The sequence below is a fragment of the Phragmites australis genome, chromosome 7, assembly GCF_958298935.1.
Source record: "Phragmites australis chromosome 7, lpPhrAust1.1, whole genome shotgun sequence".
Classification (NCBI taxonomy): Eukaryota; Viridiplantae; Streptophyta; class Magnoliopsida; order Poales; family Poaceae; genus Phragmites; species Phragmites australis.
The window spans coordinates 32,504,416-32,527,070 of record NC_084927.1 but is presented as its reverse complement, the minus strand read 5'-3'; the positions used below and the strand labels follow the sequence as shown (position 1 = coordinate 32,527,070).

Genomic DNA, 22,655 nt, shown 5'->3' with positions numbered 1-22,655 from the left:
AAATTCGAACAATGAATGATACCGAAATAAATCAAGATTCAACTGACGAGAATTACTTTGCGTAGGATCAGAAAGAAAATAGAGATGGTTATCAGTCACTAAAAAAATCAGTAACACGGACCAATCTTTTCTTCATCACATCCAGCGAAGACACAAATCTACAAACGAAAAAAAACAGAGAAAACGAATAACAAAACAACAAAAGCATTAGCAATGGCAAGAAAGAGATCATCAGAGACTTAAATACTAAGAATCAGATCATGCATCATATTGTTGCAGTTTTTCTCTCATCATTTGACCCTAAACGCCATTGCACGCTGAAGAGAGAGACGCAAACGAATCGCAAAAATTGCCGAAGGAAAGGGAAAACAGAGACTGCAAGAAGGAATCGCACATCGCGTGAAACAAAAGAAGAATAAACCCTAGTCCATATGGGCGGAAAAAAACGGAGCACGAACAGAGAAGCATGGCTGCCATTGCAATCCGCAGCCAACGCCGCAATGCCCACGCCTCTCCTCAACAGATCCTCTCATTATAAAGACGACGAGAGAAGAAACCCTAGAAGGCCCGGTCTGGCTAACATGGGCCAGGCCCAAGATGAAATATTATCGGATCAGAATTCAAGAAGGTTCTGGAATGTAGATCGAGGTGGGGTCTAAATCCTGAATGATATACTGTTCGATAGCTGGCCCAGCGGGCCTACACGGAACTTACGATTTTACCGTGATATGTTTGGTTGTCCAAATTTATTCTACTCTCGTCCAGCAGATACATATAATCTCAAGAATAAATATGTTTGTTTTCTCATATTTATTATTTCAACCTGGTTTAGCGGATATAAATATGTGACTTTAGTTTGTCCTAGAAGTACAAACTCAAATTGAGCTTTACTCTACAACTTGGCCTGATAGATGCAGGCTTCTACATCCGTTAATACAGACGAGCTCATTTATTAATGTCATAAAATCATCTTTACACAAGCAATCAATCACAATCTTAACTTTGACATCCACCTATACAGTCTCAGATTCGATCAACCAAACAGAAATTCAGCTCAACTTATCTAGACAAATACAACTAACCAAACAGTTCCAGCCTAGTCTAGCAGATACAAATACACGCTTTGAGTTTTTTTTAGTAGTACAAATTAGAATTGAGTTTCACTCTGCAGTTTACCCTGACAGATGCAGGCTCTTGCATCCACTGATACAGACGAGCTCACTTATTAATGTTATAAAATCATCTTTATACGAGCAATCATAATCTTAACTCTGACCTCCACTCATACGATCTTAATCAGCTCAAACTTATCTAGACAAATACAACTAACCCAACAGTCCCAGTCTAATCCAACGGATACAAATATATGCCTTCAGTTTGGCCTTGGAGTACAAACTCGAATTGAGCTTCACTCTATAGCCTAGCCTGACAGATGCAGATTCCCGCATCTACTAATACATACGAGTTCACTTATCAATATCATAAAATCATTTTTATACGAGCAATCAATCACAATCTAACTCTGACATCCGCTCATACGATATCAGATTTGATGAACCAAACAGAAACTCAACTCAGCTTTTCTAAACAGATACAACTAATCAAATAATCTTATTTTTAACAAATATAACTTTATTTAACCAGACTATATAATACAAATCTAAGAAGCAGGGTTCCGAAGAATCAAACATACCCCATGTGATCCTAGCTACTGTATGCATTTTACAACTCCACGCAAGTACATTTGGGGCATAAGCATACTACTGCTGATGCACCGATGCCCCCGGTCCTTGTACGCCTTTAGCGCTTCTCCCAAATCCACCGGCTCGGCCTGAAGATCTGCCGTAGGAGCGCCATCTTGGGAACGTTCCAGTTTTCGACATGCCTGGATGACACGGGAGCTGTCAGTCGTCACACACAAGCAGGGAAACATCGTACAGCGAGCTGCAAACATTGCTTGGATGCTCCCGAATCACTGAGCTGCATCGACAATCACGCAAGTTCTTATTTAGTACCTGCGCACCTTCCCTGATTCAGCATCGAAGTAGTATTCTGTGTAACCGGTCGCTGAAATAAGCAGTCGTTAAGCACGTAACAGAAATAATAATGCACAGGACATGATCCAATTCATACAATCATACCGACGAAACAAGTCGGTGACTTGCTCTTACGTACAACACAGAGAGGGCATGAACTTACCTGACAGAATAGGCCTCCAAGGGAACGACATGACGCAGCTGAAACGCCAGTGCCCAATTGATTTGTCCTGCAATCCAGAAGCAACGAGGAGCCGCACAGATCAGTGGTGTCGCCAAGATCCAACAACAAAGTTAACTCGTAATATTGAGTTCCTGGAGATGCGCTACGTACCTCCAGGTCCTCCCATTTGGTGAGCTTCATGTTAGACTTGTCCAACAGAGACCCAAAGTTCGTGCAGTTGCGTTTGAAGCGCCGCAGGCCTCTGAACGAACCCGCTGGATCGGCGAACTCGCAGTCCTCCTCGTAAGCTTTCAGCGTGAGATTCCCTGCGAAAGGAACCAAGAAGAAGATGCGATTGTTCAAGTCAGGTCTATCAGCGACTGTTCATCAGTTCGTCGGAGAAGATTTCTTCAACCGTCCCCGACCTGTGACGAAGTACGACCGCGCGAAGTCCTCCTTGATGGCCTCGACCACTCCCGTGCGGTCCAGGGACCCCGCCGCGCCTCCCTCTACATCACCGTCAGCGCCCCCCTCCGGAGACGGCGAGGGCCGGAAGAAGGACGCGGCGATGCCGAGGAGCTCGGAGCCGTACCAGGCGGCCTTGAGGACGGCGTTCTCCGAGCGGGAGGACGTCTCGGTCTCGGCGCCCGCGCCAGGGGATCTGGCAGGCTTTTGTGCGTGCACCCTGAAACGGCTGCGACAATCGGCCATTGGCCGGCGGAGGACGACGGCAGCGCTCCGGCCGTGACGGCCGGTGGTCAGTGCAGAACTGGCAGGACTTGTGTGATGCAAGGCCATGTGATTTTTCTCGTCTCGCCCGTGCTCCGCGTCGGCAGAAGAGCAAAGCCACTAGTTTCGCTTTGGTTTCTACGGGAACAAGACTAGTATCATGTTACGTGCGGCTGGGATTAATCCATCTATTATCTTAATATTTCATGGAAAAACAATCCACTATATTCACTCTTAAAGCCACAAAATTACCATATTAATTAAAAAATGATCTAGATCACTTGTTTTTATGAACATAGATTAAACAATGAATCCATATTAAATACGCTAAATAAATAGGTAAATTTAGAATTAAAAGATATGAAAAAATAGTGGTTCTATTTTTATACGGTTTGAAAAGCAAAACATCTAAATAAAGAGCCTAAATAAAACAAAATTAATAATAATTAAAATTACAGTTAGAAAAAAACAAAAAAGAATCCATATAAATATAGTCTTAAAAATCAAATTATTATAAAAATTAAATATCTAAATAAAGAGCCCGTGTAAAATACAATTAATTAATAGCTAAAATTCATAAGAAAAATAAAAAAATCAAATTTTTACTAAGATAATAGATTAAAAAGCGTCGTATAACTTAAGGTCATCGTATCAGGCAAGCAACAGACAATGCACAACACAGAGGCTAGAAAAATCTATTATGATTTTGTTAAGATGCCTACATCTGACGTACAATTATAACAGTTGATCAAAATATATACGAATTGAACTAATACATGTATATGACTTGGGTACAAATTTGAAGTATAAATATTTTTTCCTTCCACTAACATAATTTTTATCCTTTCTTATAATATTATGCGTTTTATAATTAAAAACAACCTCATTAAAAAGCTAAATAGACTATTTTTAATCAAATATTATCATAATAAAATATTACACACTATTAGCTTATGCTACCAGCTACCTTACTAGTTCAGACGAAAATAAAGTACCATGGTGTTGTGTTGGGCCTCGATAGAAGCCTCTACCATGTAGGCCCATGAGTTTGGAAAATACAGACCAGATGGCTTAATCGAGTGAGAACTGAGAACGGGCTGCTAGCCCGGTGGTACAAGCGTGGAATCGCTCCGTGCCCACGAGCATTTGCTCGAACACTCATGTCTCACCAGGGCTTTGCTCCTAGATTAGAGTTTACACACGTACATGTATTTAGTAGGATGTGTATTCGCACACTGATAATCTAACCCTTTAATGTATTTTTAGTGTATTGTTAAATGCACATGCGTGTTTATGTATGGAGTATGAGTGTGGTATATATGAGCCGTCTGCGTTATAATTGTATCCTAGATTAAAAAAATGGCTTGATCGAGTCGTAGATGTGTGAGCCCGACTGATGTGATCACGTGGAAACCAGAGATCGCAAATTGGGCTACTACACCGAAGACTTGGACCACCGCGACGGTCCGCATACATACTCCACGAAGGCACATATTGGAGTATTACAGTCCAACCGAAGCAAACAAGAGAACAGATTCAAACCAGAGAGTCCCACGAAGGCACATGTGTACGTATGGTCGATTTGGAAGAATAAGCTCGCAGTATTGGATTCGCAATCGTCAATATCTATCCATCTATTATTTTAATATTTGAAGTGTAAAAGGAGCCTCTACGTTTGTTTCTAAGATCATGAAATTATCATGCTAATCGAAAAAAGAAAAGAATCTACACCATTGATTATTATGAATATCTAACTGTATATATTAAATCAAAGAAACTATATCAAATTCTATTATAGATCTCAATTTTACAGGCTCGTTATATAAGATGGAGTCCGGCTCTACAGCAGGCAGGCGGGAGAAGATGATCTGTGGATGGCCGGCCGGAGATTCCCATTGCCAGGCCACAGGCGACGAGCCGAGCAACAGGATCCAGCTGCACGTATACGCCCTGTGCCGGCCGACGATGAAACAAATGTATACGTCGGTGCTTTCTTCGTGTCGGTCCACAGCTCAACAAGAAAATACTACATCAAATACGAGCCCATATCAAATAGCTATCCGTCCACCGATCTCTACCTCAGGGCGCTCTATAGATTGTTTCGACTGTGGAACCGACGACAAGAGCTCGTACTTTTTTGTTAGATTGTTTCAGCTGCAAGCCGTCGCAGAGTTTGAGGAGATGTACTTCACGGACACGATCGGAGGGGAAGTAAATTTTATAATATTCTATCCAGAAGTATTTTTGTGAGATCTTATCTATACAATTTATGTTGTAATTTAATAGCTAGACTGAAGAGCAGAGAAGTGAATACTCCATCCGATTGCAAATGTAAATCGTTTTAGATTTGTGCACAGAGATTAAGAAAATAGATCAAATAACCTTATTGTCCTTTATTTATTCTGTATTGGAAAAGATAACTCATTTATTTATGAGAGTGGTAACATTTATTAAACAAGGGTAAGAAGGGAACAAAAGAGAAAAAAAAATGCATAGAAGTTCGAGAATAACTTATATTTAGAGAATAGTTGAGGAGACTAAAACGATATACGTTTGTAATTAGAGGGAGTACATATGTATTATCACAGAACAGAGAGTCTTTCATAGTACCAGAGGAGTCTTTCCATTCTCATCTTACCATTGAAGCGAGCAACACCCATGAGGAGTGATACAATGAGGCTAAGACCGAGGCTTTATCTTTTTGATGTGGTATACACACCATAGTGATTAGGTAATCAAAATAAGGGTTTGATGCTATCTGATTAGCTAATAAACAATGTAGTATACTTGATAATATAAGCTCCAAAGAATCACTTTTTTGCACCATTTTATATGTTAGGTGCAATGAAACGGTATATTTACTAAGGCAATTGTTAATATTATTGATCATGTTAACAACTTTAAATCTGCATGTTGATAACCTCATTAAAATAAGTATAATTTCTCTTCACCTCTGTCATGTACTATACATATGAGAACAGGTATACTGTAGAAAAATCAGAATAACAACATATTTGATTATTGTTACATTACAATTAACTTATGTTTGCAACTTTTTTACAGACAACAACACTATGGCATACAAAAATATAAGTAGTTGATAAAATACAGACATGCATGGAACATTAAAGTGAAAGTGATTAGAATATGAGAGCCAATTAATTTTGCAACTGATAAATTTATGAGCTTAGATACGATTCTTATGGACGAACAAATATTGCTTTTCACCTTATATCTATTACACCATGCCATGGCATTTTCTTTTAAGCTGATAACATTAACAGGTAGTTGAAACAACCAATAGTCTGAACCGACTTTTGGCTATGTTTACTACTGATTGCAAAATTAATATTTATTTGACAGGGTGAAATAAAATCAAAGATCAATGAGAGTTCTATCTATATATTTAGCAATTTTAAGGTCGAAGAAGATACCAGATACCGTTCAGTGAAAAATGCACTAAAAATTGTTTTCATTTATAATACAAATATCAGGAAGTGAAAGAGTAGTCAAATAAGTTTCAGAACTATTACTTTGAGTTTGCTTGTAGAGACATACTGCTAGAACGGAAAAATAGTAATAAGCAATGCTCAGGTAAGTTTACCATTATGTTCTATATAATCTAAATTTATATCTATTTATATTATATTTTAAATTTTGTAATGTAAATAATACTAACTAAATCTGCAGATGTTATTGGATTACTCACAAAGATTAAGAAAATATAAACTGGAATGATAATGAAAAACACCGTCAACCCACGACAAAGGGACAACCGCGAGATTGAACTTCTGATAGCAAAGTAAGCATGTTTGTTTGTCTTAAATTTAATTTGCTTGAAACGATGGAAATAATTTTTTCTTACTTTCGAATAAAAATTGTATAGTCTGGCACAAAAATTTCAGGGATCATAAAGTTAGGATAACATTATGGGAAGATGTAGCTCATTATTTGACTGAAGATTTTGTTAGTAAGCAAACTGTCGTAATAGTTACATCAATAATGGTGGAAAGACTGCAAAGTAATTTCAATAAGTTAATGAGCTATTATCACGCTTCCAAGTTTACTAACATATTGATGTTTAAAAAAGAGATATGCTATTTCTGAAATCAAACAACGGAGCTCTTCCTTACTCTCTCCCTACTAGAAAGAGCACATGTGGTTACTGAATACCACTCGATTCTTGATTAAACAGTTGTCTTGCCTTGGCTCACCTACTATTTGGATAAAAAATTCAGAAAAAATGAAGAACCCTAAACTAAACATGAACACAAATTTAAGGGGCACTCACTGCGATGGAGGAGGGGCAAAGGAGCTGCACAAAGGAGCTGTGCAGAGAGTTGAGGAGAATAGACGGCAACACTAGACCCAGGGTGCATGCCACAGGGAGAGCACGACATCAAGCGGCACCCTAGCAGCTCTCCAAGATCTAGGCAAGGCGGCGGGCCGTGAGCATTAGACGATCGGATTGGGGACTGGCCGATTAGGGAGCCGTCAATTTTAATTTGGGCGCTCATTGGTCGGGCACATGAGCACTGCAATCGGCACTTCAACGGAGTTTGGTCTACTGGTTGGGTGGCAGGCGCACGAGCATGGGCATGGAGTGGAGGCCTGGAGCCTCTAGAAGATGGCATGGTAATGGTAACAGGCAACGATTAGGTGTGGACTGGGCTGTAAGTGGACTGAGCTATAATGGCAACCATCTTGCATGCGGGCGTGGCTCAGTGTGAGCAGTGGGTTTGCTCTACGCTTCTTCCCTTCTTCTTCTTGGTGAGCATTGAATACCTCAAACTACCTTAATCATCGATGATGAATCCATGACCATGAGGGGATGGGGTTCCCGCGGTCGAGAAAATCTAGCGGGAGCTAGGACTCGCCAGAATGGTGGATCCGCCCCATGATCTAAGGCGGCAAAGATGTGAAGAGCACAAAGAGCATAAAGGAACGATACAGAAAGAAACGAGCGAGATGAGTAACCACAAACCAGTTGACACCAAATCGGATTAGATACTTATATTTCTGATCAAAGAGATTATGATAAAAAAATTATATTGTACTATCTTCGTTCTCAAATATATGTCATTCTAAAATACGTGCAATCAAATTTTATAAACTTTGACTATTAATATACACAAAACTATTAGGATTTGATATATGAAAATAATAGTAGTTAATTTATCATAAAAAATACTTTAACATAATCTAATTTTTATCAATTTTACCAAGAGGTACCTGTCAAAAGTAATAGTTAAACGTGCTGATTGTAGACTGTGTTGACGTCATAAACGACAAATAAAAGAGATTGAAGATAGTAACAGGTCTAACCGTACTATTTGCATAAACCACATTGCTAATTCTTTGTAGAACCATTGCATTCTTTTCCAGAACATGCATACTTGTGGCAATACCAATACAGATGATACATTACCAGTTAGGCAGGTAATCGAATCATCGTGGGAAGAAAACAGATATGGCGAACTGTCTGCTTGAAAGTTGAAGCGGCCCAGTCGGAAGGAACGAAGTTAGCTTCTTCCTCGGTTGTGCAGTATAGCACAGGAGCTCTGACTTCGGAAGCTCAATACAATCACTGCTTCATGTCATTTCCATTCGAGCAACAGCGCGCAAACGCTAGGCCTGACGCATGTTCTTGCCTGCACAAGAATGTCGCGGAACTATCAAGGACTCAATTAAGCATGTTCCAAACATGAAGCAAGTGGCGGCATGCGTACAGGCATGTGCGGTGACCAATGAAACGAGTACAGCGGCAATTCCAGGCCGCAACTGAGACCGATGACCGTCCAGGTGAGAGAACAAACACCGCAAAACGAGGCGTATTTGTTTTCTCGCCCTTTTCCCATATGCAGTATTGCAGTGATGCACGATGTTCCAAACAATGACGTGCTTGATGACCACTGCCTCGTTTCCTTGTCAAAGTGTTCTACTAGAGGTATTTCGTGGCCCTGAAGATGTTGACTCCACTTCTGATTCGTAGTCTCTGAAGTCTGAAGCACTGGCTTTCATGCCCCCATCCATTTTTGTTCCTTTCCGTGCACCAGTATGCTCCTCTTAAAGTCAGCCTTTGGTCGCTCATTGGTCGCTGTCTCGCTGAAGTGCCAATTCAGAATTTCTCTTTTTTTTTAGTCGCAATCTAGAAGGCACGTGTACACTCGACCAATCAAGCAGTTTGCAACCGAGCGATGGTCTACCTGCCGGTGAACGCAAGCTTCTGTTCTTCGAGACCATGAATGCCTGTGCCATGCTCGCTGCGTATCAAGAAGAGATCCACGCTAGCCCTGCCCTCCCCGTGGGCTCTGGCGTTACCGTCCCCAAGTCAAGTCCATCACACGGTTTACACTTGGACCGCCCAATAGGACTGCATGGGAAACAAGTGAAACTAATGCACAGAGCAGTACAGCACCACTACAGTCTACAGTGAGAAACCGTGACTGCTAGCTGAAAGCAAAGCCAAGGTTGCTGTCGGGACATGGTTGTGTGATGGACGCCCGACCGGCGGCGGCAGGAAGCCGCGGCGCGGCGGTGGAAGCTGCTGCGGTTGCATCGTCTCGTGCTGCTCACACAGTTGTTGAGACCCTCTGTAGAAACGTGTTTTAAGGGGTTGTTTGGTTTGGAACCGGGGGCGAAAACGCCGAAGGCTGATTCCTCCACCAATTTTTTTGGCGTGTCCAAGTTTAGCGGGGTAGGTGTGGGTCAAAATTAAACACATCCTAAATACTGGTGGTAGGCTGTATGGTGTAATACTATCAATTTATAATTTAAAGAATTCCGTGGTAGGAGATTTCAATTCTTCAACTGCACGCACGGAGGTTCTTAGACCTGTCAAGAGTTACCAACTGCTCGCTCTGCAACTCAACATGAATAAACTTATCGTTCCTTCCATGTGACTGCCCATAGGTTTTGTACTAGTTTGCAGATATTACTCTCTCTGTTTTCCAAATAATTAGCACTTTTGATAAGAAAATTATTTCCTGAATACTTGACATTGTACCAAAGCCCCAATGCACGTAATTTCCCAAATTCCCTTACTATCGCCGTCTTTTTTCCACCTCTTTATATGTGTTTGAAATATGAATGAGAGATTGAGGGGCATTTTGGTCACACCTTTGCTAACTTTTATTAATTGATATGTGTGATATGGTCGTAAGTGTCAAATATTACTAAACAGATGGAGTATATGAAATTTTCAACCCATTGACTACAATTAGTTTAATGTTTAACCACATACAGAAAGAATGAACACTAATGTAACCATATGGACAAATCGATCAAGGCAAGGGTTAAGAGCCAGCTTTAACTCGGTTTATAGAATTTTGATGCAACGAAAATAACAGCTTTGAATTCAGTGTGCTTCCTGTATAGTATACCGTCAGTTTTTATTTTGGATAGTGGTAAATAAAAAATAAAAAAATGCTCACATTACCATTACGCACCGCACACTTTAATGCTCCAACACGTTAATTCGGGGAAAGAATGTAGCCAATGTAGTGGCCAAGTTGATTGCGAATTGCTTATAGCAGCCAACGACAATTTGTGTGCTGCCATGTACGTTGACCGCGCACACCTGAAATAGTGAGCCACGAGACTCGACTTTTTTGCACAAGGTCATTCTCAAACTCTGACAAGAACACCGGTTTCAGTCCCACGATCCAACCTATGGCGATGAGCAGAGAGCCAGAGACAGGAACACCGGTTATTCATCCAGAACGCACTTGCGCATCGTAGCCACGAGAAGGACCGGATCCTGCATGCAGACCACGCCTAGCTTGTGTGGGCTGCACATTTGTTTCACATCCACCTCAACAGGTGTGATGCAGTAAAGTAGCAGTGAACCCAACGATACAGCGCAATATATCCGAACTCAACTTACACGGCAAATTAGCCCCTGCAGCAGCAGCAGCAGGAGGACACGGAGGAGGCTGGTGGTGAACGAAAAATCAAAGGTCAACGAGGCCCTCCGACATATTTCCAAGCCGGTCGCGCTCCTACCGGGCCTCAGGGAAGTTTCCCGACCACGCGGAAATGACCCAAAAAAAGTTGAGACCTCCGCGCCCCGAATCGCTATAAATGGGCGGGCTCGCCGATCATAGGAGATCGCCAACAGCTCTAAGTTCAGTTAGTTCTTCTACGACGCTGCCTACAGGCTACAACAATATAATCATCTGGGCAGTGCGAGCAGTTCGTGCGCTCACCCCTGTTTCTCTGCTCACCCGTAGTTGACAGCCTTCTGATCCTCGGAAAACCGAGAGCAAATGGCTTGCAATGTGGAGCTTCTTTCAAAGATCGCCGCCGGGGACGGTCACGGCGAGAACTCGTCCTACTTCGACGGGTGGAAGGCCTACGACATGGACTCTTTCGACCTGCATCACAACCCCAAGGGCGTCATCCAGATGGGCCTCGCCGAGAACCAAGTACGTACACATGCAGTTTCATTAATAATAAAAGTACATAGATATTTTTGCAAGAGGGTGATAGGTACAAGATGTATATATATATATTTTTAAAATAGGTCGAAAATGACGTATTAACTTTACAGTAATGCGCGATTAAGCATCGTTTTTGATCGAATGCTCATCGACGGGTGTTGCAAATTGATGCTACAGATGTCGCTGGACCTGATCGAGGAATGGAGCATGAACCACCCAGAGGCGTCCATCTGCACGGTGCATGGCGCCTCGCACTTCAAGAGGATAGCCAATTTCCAGGACTACCATGGCCTGCCGGAGTTCAGACAGGTAACCTTCGTTAAGCTAACAACATATACTTTAACACAAACTTCATGCTAACCACAATGTGATCCTGACGTTTTTTCGCAGGCGATGGCAAAGTTTATGGGGCAGGTGAGGGGAGGGAAGGCCACGTTTGATCCTGACCGAATCTTGATGAGCGGAGGTGCCACCGGCGCGCAGGATACACTCGCCTTCTGCCTCGCCAACCCCGGGGAGGCTTACCTCGTGCCCACGCCATACTACCCAGCGTATGTCCTTGTCATCTTGATTACGACAATTGAATTTGCTCACAATCCCTCACGTCGAAGTCATGCATAGACCGAAATATTTGTCAAACGTAGAAAAGTTAGGCTAGTAATTTATGTAACTGGTTTTCTTTTTCTCGCCAGACCATTCGAATGCCAACATGCAATATCTAGCCTTCTCAGTTTTTCTTGATTGGGTAACCTTTTAAAAAATTGACTTAGGAAACCACCAAAGTAACTTTTTTCCCCGAAATGAAATCAAAGCACGGCTTCTTATATTTACTAATTGGAGGCTCCTTTTGGTGCCTCCACATTAATCCTAGAAAAATCCTAGAAATTCTCATAAAAAAGCAAAACATCCAACCGTCGAATTAATTGATTGACTAATTGTAACCATAGATTAACAACCAGAAGAAATAAAAGATTAAAAAATAAATCATAGAGTCCAACTCTAAGACTACTTCTTTCCTTATCTTTCCTTTTTTTTATAGATACCCTTTGTCCAACAAGATTACGTTAGCAAACTCCAACTTGGTTACGTTAGCAAACTCCAACTTAGTTACGTTAGCAATAAACACACTTTTTCAAATCAATTAAAATATACCAATTAAATATGCGTGTAATCAAACATTACAAAATTAAAACAACAGAACGCAAACATAGTACGGATTATCACATAAAAGTAATATCAAAGAATTTATAATGTATTTCAAAAAAATAATATGAGATACGACATTAAGAATAATAATAATTTCAAAAAAATCAAGAAACAAATAAAAATCAATTTGCATAACACATAAAATGAAAATTATAAATTAGATCTATTCACAAATAATAAATATGATTCCAATATTATGAATAAAAATTACATTTATATTTTACATTATAATATTTAAATATAAATAGCTGATATATCATAATATACAATTATTATTAACACAAATATCTAAAATTCAGCTGTAAGCTAAATTTCTAGCCTGTGCAGTTGCACAGGTTGATGCGCTAGTAATCCCTAAATTTTCTTCAAGTTGTCGGGTCATGCAAAGAAACGCATGCACGTTGTTCACACACAGTCTAGAACATGCGACTTTCCATGCGCGTTTACATCGTTCACCTTCTTCATGTCAATTGTATCGGGAAACGCAACGCAACGTAAGTATGCATGCATCCATGACGGCACAGTTGTTTGACGATATGCGTTTTCGTTGTGTGATAACAGTTTCGACCGTGACTGTTGCTGGAGATCAGGAGTCAAACTACTGCCGATCGAATGCCACAGCTCCAACGACTTCACGCTAACTAAGGAGGCGCTCGTGGCGGCGTACGACGACGCTCGGAGCAAGGGCATCCGCGTCAAGGGCATCCTCATCACCAACCCCTCCAACCCGCTCGGAACGATCATGGACCGCGGCACGCTGGCGATGCTCGCCACGTTCGCCACGGACCACCGCGTCCACCTTATCTGTGACGAGATCTACGCGGGCACCGTGTTCGCGCAGCCAGAGTTCGTAAGCATCGCCGAGGTCATCGAGCGCGACGTCCCCGGCTGCAACAAGGACCTGATCCACATCGTGTACAGCCTCTCCAAGGACTTCGGCTTCCCCGGATTCCGCGTCGGCGTCATCTACTCGTACAACGACGCCGTCGTGGCCTGCGCGCGCAAGATGTCCAGCTTCGGGCTCGTGTCGTCGCAGACGCAGTACTTCCTAGCTAAGATGCTCTCGGACGAGGAGTTCATGGGCCGCTTCCTCAGGGAGAGCGCGCGGCGGCTGGCGGCGCGGCACGAGCGGTTCACCTCGGGCCTCCGCGAGGTCGGCATCGGGTGCCTGCGCGGCAACGCGGGGCTGTTCTCGTGGATGGATCTGCGGGGCATGCTCCATGAGAAGACGCCGCAGGCGGAGCTGGAGCTGTGGCGGGTGATCATACACAAGGTGAAGCTGAACGTGTCGCCCGGCACGTCGTTCCACTGCAGCGAGCCCGGGTGGTTCCGCGTCTGCCACGCCAACATGGACGACGAGACCATGGAGGTCGCGCTCGACCGCATCCGCCGCTTCGTGCGCCAGCACCAGCACCAGAAGGCCAAGGCAGAGCGCTGGGCCGCCATGGGGCAGCTCCGCCTCAGCATGCCGCGCCGGGGAGGCGCCGCCGCTTCGCACCTCGCGCTCTCCAGCCCCATGGCGTTGCTGTCGCCGCAGTCGCCGATGGTTCACGCCGCCAGCTAATCACGGACAAGTTAGTGAAGCTGATAGGGTGTGCTGTACATAGTCGCACGTCCTTTTTTCGATCGCATGGTCGCACATAGACGTGTTGCCGCAAGTCCATGTGATCGTTTGTGGAAAAGATTCGACACGCATGCGCGGCACGTAGCTAGCTTGACACTTTACGGACGCAGACGTTGTATAGGCATCAGGTGTAGGTAAGCAGGACATATTCGTCCTCGATTTTTTCGTACAAATGACAGAATAATGATCGGATATGGTAATTGAGGCCTCTCGATCAGTTGTCGTAAAACTGTGACAAAGGTTTAGAATTGAAGCTGTACCACAACACATGTATAATACATTCATTTACCAATTATAAACTATCCATCGAGTTACTCCATACATTTGAACATATTGTGGGGGGTACATACACTTGAATTTACCAGATTCACTGCAATAAATTCTGCTACAGAATACGATTTCGGATCGCTGACGTACGTGCAAAAATGTAACCAATGAAAAATATAAAACTAGATGTAACATTGAAACCCTATTTATCTCCTTCCTAGCTCCACCTAATTAATAAGCACCTCTTAAACATATAGTGCGTAGTTGGCGTAGAATGATCTCTCTTTTTTTTTAACGATGGTGACATGGTGTGTAGGATGATCCCATAGCTGATTCTTGAAAAATAGAAAAAAAAGACAGGTCGCTCTCATGGTTCGTGGACAATTCAAAACGACACAAAGCAAAAATAAAAGAGCGATGCCCGATCTTATCTGCAGGTCAAACTTCAAAGTTTTGAAAGTTGCGCACGAGTGGTCCATGGACATATACTCGTAGACTTTGACTTTGACGTATTTTGCATTTTTGTTCGAACCATCCATTTCCCGCCTGACTGAAGATAATGCATGCTTTTTGACACCTCGCATAAGTTCCTGGCCACATACTTATTCAAACGGTAAGTAATCATGCTTAGTGGGTCATACTGAAAAACACAAGCACAAAAAAGAAAGCCATGCACGGAATCAGGACACACCATGCACATAAATAAGTGGCCACGATGTGAATCAAGTGGCAAGGAAGCGGTTGGATATTGACCTCACTTGCTTTTGCCAAGGTGAACAATCATTGCAATAGGATCAAAATCGTTGCAATATGTGCATATCGTACTAACTTTAAAATCGTTGCCAACCGTTGCAAGTAGTAGCGTGCTCTAAAATTTTTACAGTACTTTTTATTTTATTGTGTTAATTGCTTATGTTACCGCAAAATTAGCATGTCAGTAGTCTCCATTTAAAATGCATATTATTGTGGCAATAAAGTCACTATCGCAACGATATTAGTTTGTGACAAAAAAATCATTATAAATTAAAATTATGATAATTTTATGGTTGGTTTCGCTGCTATGAACATGAGTTGAACCTGAAACCTTGTAGTTGCACACGGAATACTTTACCACCATGTCAAAGCTATTATTTATATATAAAATGTAGATAATATCATTTTGACCCCTCTCTTAAAAGTGAGAATGCATAGAAAATGTGGCAATAGTACCTTTATATTGCAACGATTCTTGACTCATAGCAATAACATATCTATATTGCAACCAATTCATGAAGTATTGCCACATTAATATATGGTAGCAATATAAAAGTTCTTATTACCACGACAAAACAAAGTGTGGCAATAAAAACGATATATTGCCACACAAACAAAACTATCACAATAATTTCAAATTGTGGCAAAATAATCAACTTAAGCAACAATAAATTTTTCATTTGCAATACATAGCAACCTATTGCAACGAAAGTCGGAAATATGGTAACACTAGAAATTCATGGCAATTTAGTCAACTTAGTGCCACAACGTTTCTAATCATGGCAATATCAGCAATGTATTGCCACAATTCATATATTATTGCTATATGTTTCGTGGCAAAAGCTAATTTTTCTTGTAGTGGCAGATTCCCCCCCCCCCCTAATGTACCTCAACTAAAAGACCGAGAGAAGAGAGGGAGCATGTCCCACCTATATATGCCTCTTAATCAAGGGTGCAACCAACCTTAACTTATTTACGGTCCCATTCCGTATGACCGTTATAAAAAAGAATGGGAGTCTGGCATTAGCATCAATCTATTCACGTGACCCTTAGTCCCCCTCCCCCAAAACCCTAACCGATCCTAAGAGCGACCACGGCGTGAAGACCGCCGCTGTCACTTTGTCCATGACTACGTGTCGACGATCAGCTGCTTCACGTCGATCAGCTATATCAAGCCAGCAACAGCTTCCTTATGTCGACGTCCACTACATTGACAAATCGAGAACATAATGGCATCTCTGAGCTCTGATATATGTTCACTCTTCCGCATTGATACCTGTTTGACATTAGAGCTAGTCTTTCATGTTGGTGAGAGGGGAGCAGACCTCATAGAAGCAAGACACAAAACCCTAAACATTATTGCCACCTTTCCTCCACCGATACCAACCTCTCATCTTTGCCCTGTGACTTCTCAAGTTCATTGCGACCTTTCTTCCTCTCTATAGCATCAATTGTCACCAAGCAAGCATTGACAACAAAGAGGGGCTCGACGGCAAGGAGAATCGACGATCATGTGATAGGAGCGCAGTGGCGAACCCAATATTTAAAAATTAGGTGTCCTAATCTATCGATAAATGTTCTGTAGAAAAACTAAAGGTGTATAGTATAATTTGAGCTAAATATGGCTGTTCTGACCAACTAACATGTACATATATATTATGCTTATTAAATTATCATTATTTTCCAGAAACAAGGGTGTGTATTTACACACCCTTGCTCACATGTGGGTCTGCCCTTGTGAGAGGAGGCCTCGACAAAGAGAGTATGTCGTGAGAGAGTTGGATTTAGAGGCAGGATCGATGGCATGGGACGACATTCACTGGTTGCAAAGGCTGGATCAATATTCTTGTCCAAGCGTTGCCGATGGTGCCTTGCCTTCTAACCTCACATATTATGCTAAAACCGCATCGGCTGGCCATCAACTAGTGCATAAGCGACGCCTAGGAGGAGTGAGTTTTAAAACATCCGCTAAAAATAAAAATAAATCCAACTAGATGATAAGATATGAGCCCCATACTCTCTTTTTTCGCGAACATACATGGCATATATTTCATTAAGAGAAAATGTAGTGTGATCTGATCTCCACATCGACGCCAACGCACTGGACCTGTTACTAAGGAACTAACCAAGACCTGTGCCTCCTGCTCTCACACATGTTATTTAGAAGTAGCTTTCAGTAACTTGGGTGTTTGAGTTAAGAGCTCCGTCTAAAACTCATCTTCTGCATCTTTATTCAGGGTATTTTCTAAAAGATTAATCCTCTATATGTCTTCACTCTCCAGCATATCTTCTAAATCTCAACCCCTATATCTCACTCTCTTTTATTCTATTGATATTGTGTAAAAGTATAGCATGCACAGTAAAAAATGTAAATAAATAGGGTATGGAAAATATCCCTTATATTTGGGGATGAGGAGCCTGGTTAAACGGATATAAAAAATAAGAGATGAATTAGAGGAGCTACTGAAGATGATTTTTGGGACTAAATTCACTACATTTAGCTATAAATGATATATTAAGAAAGGGTAAAAATTCAAAATTAGACAACATACATGAGTATATTTGCCGAAATAGACAACATATTATCGTATTTATATTTTAGTATTCGTATTCGGCACATTATTTACCGAAAATAAAATTTCGGTACATCGTACACCGAAAAACCACGTGCCCGGTTATATTCGGTGTGCCGAATATGGATTTTGCACGCCATCAGAGACCGCATAACAGACTAATATCATATTCGGCACACCGTGTGTCGAATATGTGTTTTTCGGCATACGGTGTACCGAAAATTCACTTTCGGTAAATGATGCATCGAATACGGATGTCAAATTTATAAATACAATAATATATTATCTATTTCGATAAATACGCTCGTATACTGACTAATTTTAGATTTTTGCCATTAAATCCAAAATGGACATATACGAGAACGGAATCCTAATTCACTGTTGGACCGTGCAAAACCCATCATCACTTAAACGTGCGTCACAACAAAATCAAGAGGAAAAAAAGGCCCTTCGCTCGGCAAGTCCTTCGCTCACGCTACTCGCTGACACTGGGATAGCGATAAGAGTCCCAGGTGGCACCCCCCTGCATCCTCACGAGACCACGGACAGGAACCACCGGAACGCGCGAGCCGGCGCTGAAAGAAAATGACGGCGCTGGTGACCGCCACCTCCACCCTCCATCTGCGCCTCTCCGCCGCCCTCCCTTCCTTCCCCAGCCCCAGGCCGCTGCCTCGACCTCCCGTTGCTAGCCTTCGCCTCCACTCCCGACGCCGCGCGCTACTCCGCTGCGCCGCGGTGTCCGAGCTCGCCCCGGCTGCCTCGGCCGCCTACGGCGTCCTCCTCCTGGGCGGCGGCGCCTTCGCATGTACGCGCCGTCGCGAGCGCATTTGCTAGTGTGGCTGCTCTGGTCTGTTGGGTTGATCAGGACTTCATTCTCTGTCCACTGAGTCTCTTACTTTCTGGTGTTCAGATGCGAGGTCGGGGAGTAAAGGCTCCATCTATGGAGGGATGGCTGGATCTGCGCTTATGGGCATTGTGAGTGGATGTCGAATATTCTCCACATTTCCTGACTATTTCCTGTTCATTTCTTTGGAAGAGCCTAGTTTGTAGATTAGATATCAAAACTAAAGCATTTATTTTGAGTCAGCTATGACAATTATGCTTAGATCAAATTGCGGACAGAAATATGCTTCTGGGTTTGTTGGAACTTGGAAGCCCTCACTGAGAATCTAATTGTTAGGTGCGGAAGGACTTCAAAGCCCTCTAGTTTATTCGTGGGTAGCAGGTTGTCAAATTGGCTCGCTTTCGGCTTTTCCCTTGCGGCAAGTGGTTAATTCCATGACCAGCACTAGTGTAGGCAGTCTGGTAGCGCAGATGGGTTTAGGAAATCTAATGAAATGATAGCTACTACTCAAATGAACATGAACATTACTAGAAGAAATTTCCCCCTTTTGTCTGATCATGGCTAGAGGAATAAGGACCCCGCTTTTTTTTTCTTAGGAATAGATCCTGAAAGAACTGTGTCAAACCTTAACAGCAGGCAGTTCTTCAGACGGCATATCTTTCCTGGGAACAGTAGCCAGGATTCCTGTGGAAATGTGTTGCCAAATTCAACATTCCTTTGTTGATACAAATTAGTACTCTGATGCTTGTGGAATTATGGGATGAAATTCGTAAAAAAGTATTGTAATCGTTACTTTTGAGTGAACTGTTATTTATCATTCTATTCATAGTGCTACTAGTCCACCTAATTGGGATGTTGAATCAGATTCATTGGCAATTTTTATCATTTATTCCAGTTCTAAATCCTAACATGCTACCAAGCACACCATTGACTTGGTGGAGTCTTTCCTACCCCAGTTCTGTAATATTGAGATACTTTGGATCAATATTGAAAAACCAGTAAATTGTGAATGAGATATGTTTGACAACATGTACTCTTAGCAAAACAACGAGTCTGCCAATTTTACCTTTTGGTTTCAGTAAATGTCATCTTCTAAAGCAATGCATTGCTCATGCATGCAATTCTATGTAAATCGCTGGAGCTATGAGCTTAGTTTCTCAATTGAGAATCTGAGACCTAACTTGTAACTGCCCTGTTTTGTTTGAATAAAAGAAGCTCTCTACTCTATTTCTTCTGTTTGCAAACAAATGTTCACAGAATTTCATGGCTACTTTTATCGGGATCATATGGTTAACATTTTTGCAGGCCTATTATCTGATGCAATCACCTGAGACGAAGGCAGCAGGCGATGCTGTTGGATTTGGATCTGCCTTTTTATTTGCCTGTGTATTTGGTATGTTTCGCCCTCTTAATGAAATTCAGATCTGATATTGAGAAAGTCTAATTATCCAATCCTCCTAATTTCCAGGTATCAGGTTGTACAATACCCGGAAACTGGTGCCATCTGGTCTTCTTCTAGCCCTTTCTCTTGGTGCCTTGGGTGTCTTCTACTCTGCTTACTTGCAAGACAAGGTGTAAACCAGTTTGGTTTGGTAGGTTTAGAATTTTGTACCATCTGAAGCTTCCTTGAAGGTTTGGTTGCATGATAAGTATGGCCAAGTTTTCAGTCGGCAATGTGCTGATTTCTTTCAGTGTTTGTCGTGGTCTGAATGTTTGAGGATCTTACGAATTTTCAGCCTGTCGTTCCCAAGGACGTCGGTGCAAAGTACAGAAACGTTTGATTGAGTTGTTATTTGCACTCACCGCCGAACAGAGTACAAGTACAGATATGTTGTTGACGGTGGTGGGTAGTCATGAATCATGCAGCAACTATCATGTACTGATGCATCATTGATCGCTACCAAAATCTGGGAGTTGGAGGCAAAAATTCAAAATTAGATAATATATATGAACGTATTTACTGAAATAGATAATATGTAGTCGTATTTATTAATTTAGTATTTGTATTTGACGCACAGTGATTTTCGGTACATCGTGTACCGAAAAAGTCATTTTCGGCACACGGTATGCAGAATATGGTATTGTTTCCCGTATTTGGCACATCGTGTGCAGAAAATGAACTGTATTCAGCACACTGTGTGCAGAATACGGACAACAGTGTCGTATTCGGTACACCGTGTGCCAAAAATAGCTTTTTCGTTACCAAAGTGTTTTTTGACACATGATGTGCCGAATACAGTCCATTTTCGACACACGATGTGCCGAATGCGAGCAGCAGTGCTGTATTCAGCACATCGTGTGCCGAAAATAGCTTTTTTTATACGGTGTACTGAAAATTCATTTTCGATACATCATCCGTCGAATACGGATGCTAAATTAATAAATACGACTACATGCTATCTATTTTGATAAATACGTTCATATATGTTATCTAATTTTGAATTTTTACCAGAATTGTATAGAAACTAACTTGTACATACAGGACAACATACATACTAATTGGCTGTTTGATCGACATGCAGTCAAACAAGCGTAAAAATCAAAAAATAGACAACAAACTTTATTATATTTGCTGACTAGATAATATATTGGTGTATTTATAAATCTAGCACATGTATTTAATACCTTAAACACTGAAAAATTAATTTTGATACCTAAGGTACCGAGAACTCCTGTATTCGGCACTTGAGGTGCCGAATATGTCACTGTTCACCGTATTTGACACTTTATGTGTTGAAAAGTCCCTGTATTCGGCATTTGAGGTGTCGAATACGATGAACAGTATTGTATTCGACACCTAATACAGGTTGGCCCCGCTCACGTCGCGTCGGGTCGATGCTTTTGGTGTGGTCGGTTGCGTCGCGTCACGTCATTTTGCTTTTGTCGCCTTTTTAACCCATACGCTGTCGTGTTTCGCTATAAAATAATATTTATCGCTTAGAAATGTGTATCCACACATACAATCAGTCTGCAATATCTGAAAGCTTTGATGCATTGTCCAAATGAACAGAATAACATAATGAGGTATTAGTTAGTGGTGATGTATGACCGATCATCTAGCTTGATCGGCTCATTCGCCATAGCCCACTGAGTCCTTGAATTTGTCAAGACAATCTTCTGCAGTAGTCTCGGAGCATAGTTATAAAACTCCTTAAAGCTTTCAAACAATATCTTCAACGTCTTCTGCTTCGCTCGCCACGCAGTGTGGTAATTAATCAGTATATCCGTCTTAGTTTGCACCTCCTGCATAATAGATTTTGGTGACAATCAAATGTTCATGCCAACAAGAGTGGTGAGGAGTTAGGCCATGAACTTCGCATCAACAGCGTTGCTCACATTCCTAATAGTCTCTTCGTTATATGTATATAGGGTGTGTCTACTGATTATAAAATAGTTTCCATATTTCGGTATACCTGACCTCATACTCCGTAGGGTTAGACCGGACGCACTTGTGGTCTCTTCTTGTCATTACATCATAGTTGCTAATAAAGTGGATGATCTCCCCTCTGTTACAAAACTGTTGCCTGGTCTGGATATCGCTATTCCAGTACCCTCAGTTAGATAAGATGTTATACTCAACGATGGCACAATCCAGCATCCCAGCATCACAAAAGTATTGGATCGCAGATACTGAGTCATCGTTGTTAGCAGTTTTTTCATCCCCGCTACCACCAACTTCATGATCCATGCATCATGCATCTACCTCAGAAGGATCCACTCTAGCTCCCTCTCTATCGGACCTGCCCTCCCCGACATACCCTCCGTCCTCTTCATGTATCACCTGCTGGCCTGATGTTTCCACAGTAGTCATTGCATCATCTTGCACCAATCATGACACTATGTTTACATACACCCTCATATCAAAGTTCTCCTCCAATGCCTTGTGTGAGTACAAAGCTCATGCGTTGTTTCTTCTCATCTCGAACAACGTATGGACAACGATTGAGCTATTTGGAACAAGCCATAACCGCACACACTACAGAACAACAGTATGAGATCGTTGGTTCACACCTAAAAGG

General features: G+C 41.9%; 3 protein-coding genes and 1 non-coding gene across 6 annotated transcripts; 2 read left to right on the top strand and 2 right to left on the bottom strand.

Moving 5' to 3' along the window:
- Positions 1 to 226: 226 nt before the first annotated feature.
- On the bottom strand, positions 227 to 301 carry LOC133925739 (small nucleolar RNA Z199). The gene has a single exon (XR_009911006.1). It is a non-coding gene; the product is annotated as a small nucleolar RNA Z199 (small nucleolar RNA).
- A 1,297-nt stretch (positions 302 to 1,598) lies between these two features.
- LOC133924822 (uncharacterized) lies at positions 1,599 to 3,057 on the bottom strand. 3 transcript variants are annotated; one of them, XM_062370543.1, is made up of 5 exons: positions 2,625 to 3,056; positions 2,371 to 2,525; positions 2,200 to 2,266; positions 2,016 to 2,067; positions 1,599 to 1,885 (listed from the first exon to the last, which is right to left on the bottom strand). In XM_062370543.1, the coding sequence occupies exons 1-5, from the start codon at positions 2,995 to 2,997 to the stop codon at positions 1,801 to 1,803; spliced, it is 732 nt and encodes a 243-aa protein (XP_062226527.1). In that variant the 5' UTR covers positions 2,998 to 3,056; the 3' UTR covers positions 1,599 to 1,800. The 3 variants fall into 3 exon arrangements, with proteins under 3 accessions (XP_062226527.1, XP_062226528.1, XP_062226530.1); XM_062370544.1 differs by lacking the exon at positions 2,016 to 2,067 and having other exon boundaries at positions 1,599 to 2,015; positions 2,625 to 3,057; XM_062370546.1 differs by lacking the exon at positions 2,016 to 2,067 and having other exon boundaries at positions 1,599 to 1,980; positions 2,625 to 3,057.
- A 7,988-nt stretch (positions 3,058 to 11,045) lies between these two features.
- On the top strand, positions 11,046 to 14,518 carry LOC133924821 (1-aminocyclopropane-1-carboxylate synthase 2-like). The gene is made up of 4 exons (XM_062370542.1): positions 11,046 to 11,354; positions 11,547 to 11,678; positions 11,760 to 11,920; positions 13,137 to 14,518. The coding sequence occupies exons 1-4, from the start codon at positions 11,196 to 11,198 to the stop codon at positions 14,137 to 14,139; spliced, it is 1,455 nt and encodes a 484-aa protein (XP_062226526.1). The 5' UTR covers positions 11,046 to 11,195; the 3' UTR covers positions 14,140 to 14,518.
- A 3,778-nt stretch (positions 14,519 to 18,296) lies between these two features.
- On the top strand, positions 18,297 to 20,448 carry LOC133924819 (protein FATTY ACID EXPORT 4, chloroplastic-like). The gene is made up of 4 exons (XM_062370541.1): positions 18,297 to 18,597; positions 18,703 to 18,767; positions 19,942 to 20,029; positions 20,105 to 20,448. Exons 1-4 carry the CDS (start codon positions 18,378 to 18,380, stop codon positions 20,212 to 20,214), a joined length of 483 nt encoding a protein of 160 aa, XP_062226525.1. The 5' UTR covers positions 18,297 to 18,377; the 3' UTR covers positions 20,215 to 20,448.
- The last annotated feature ends 2,207 nt before the right edge of the window (positions 20,449 to 22,655 follow it).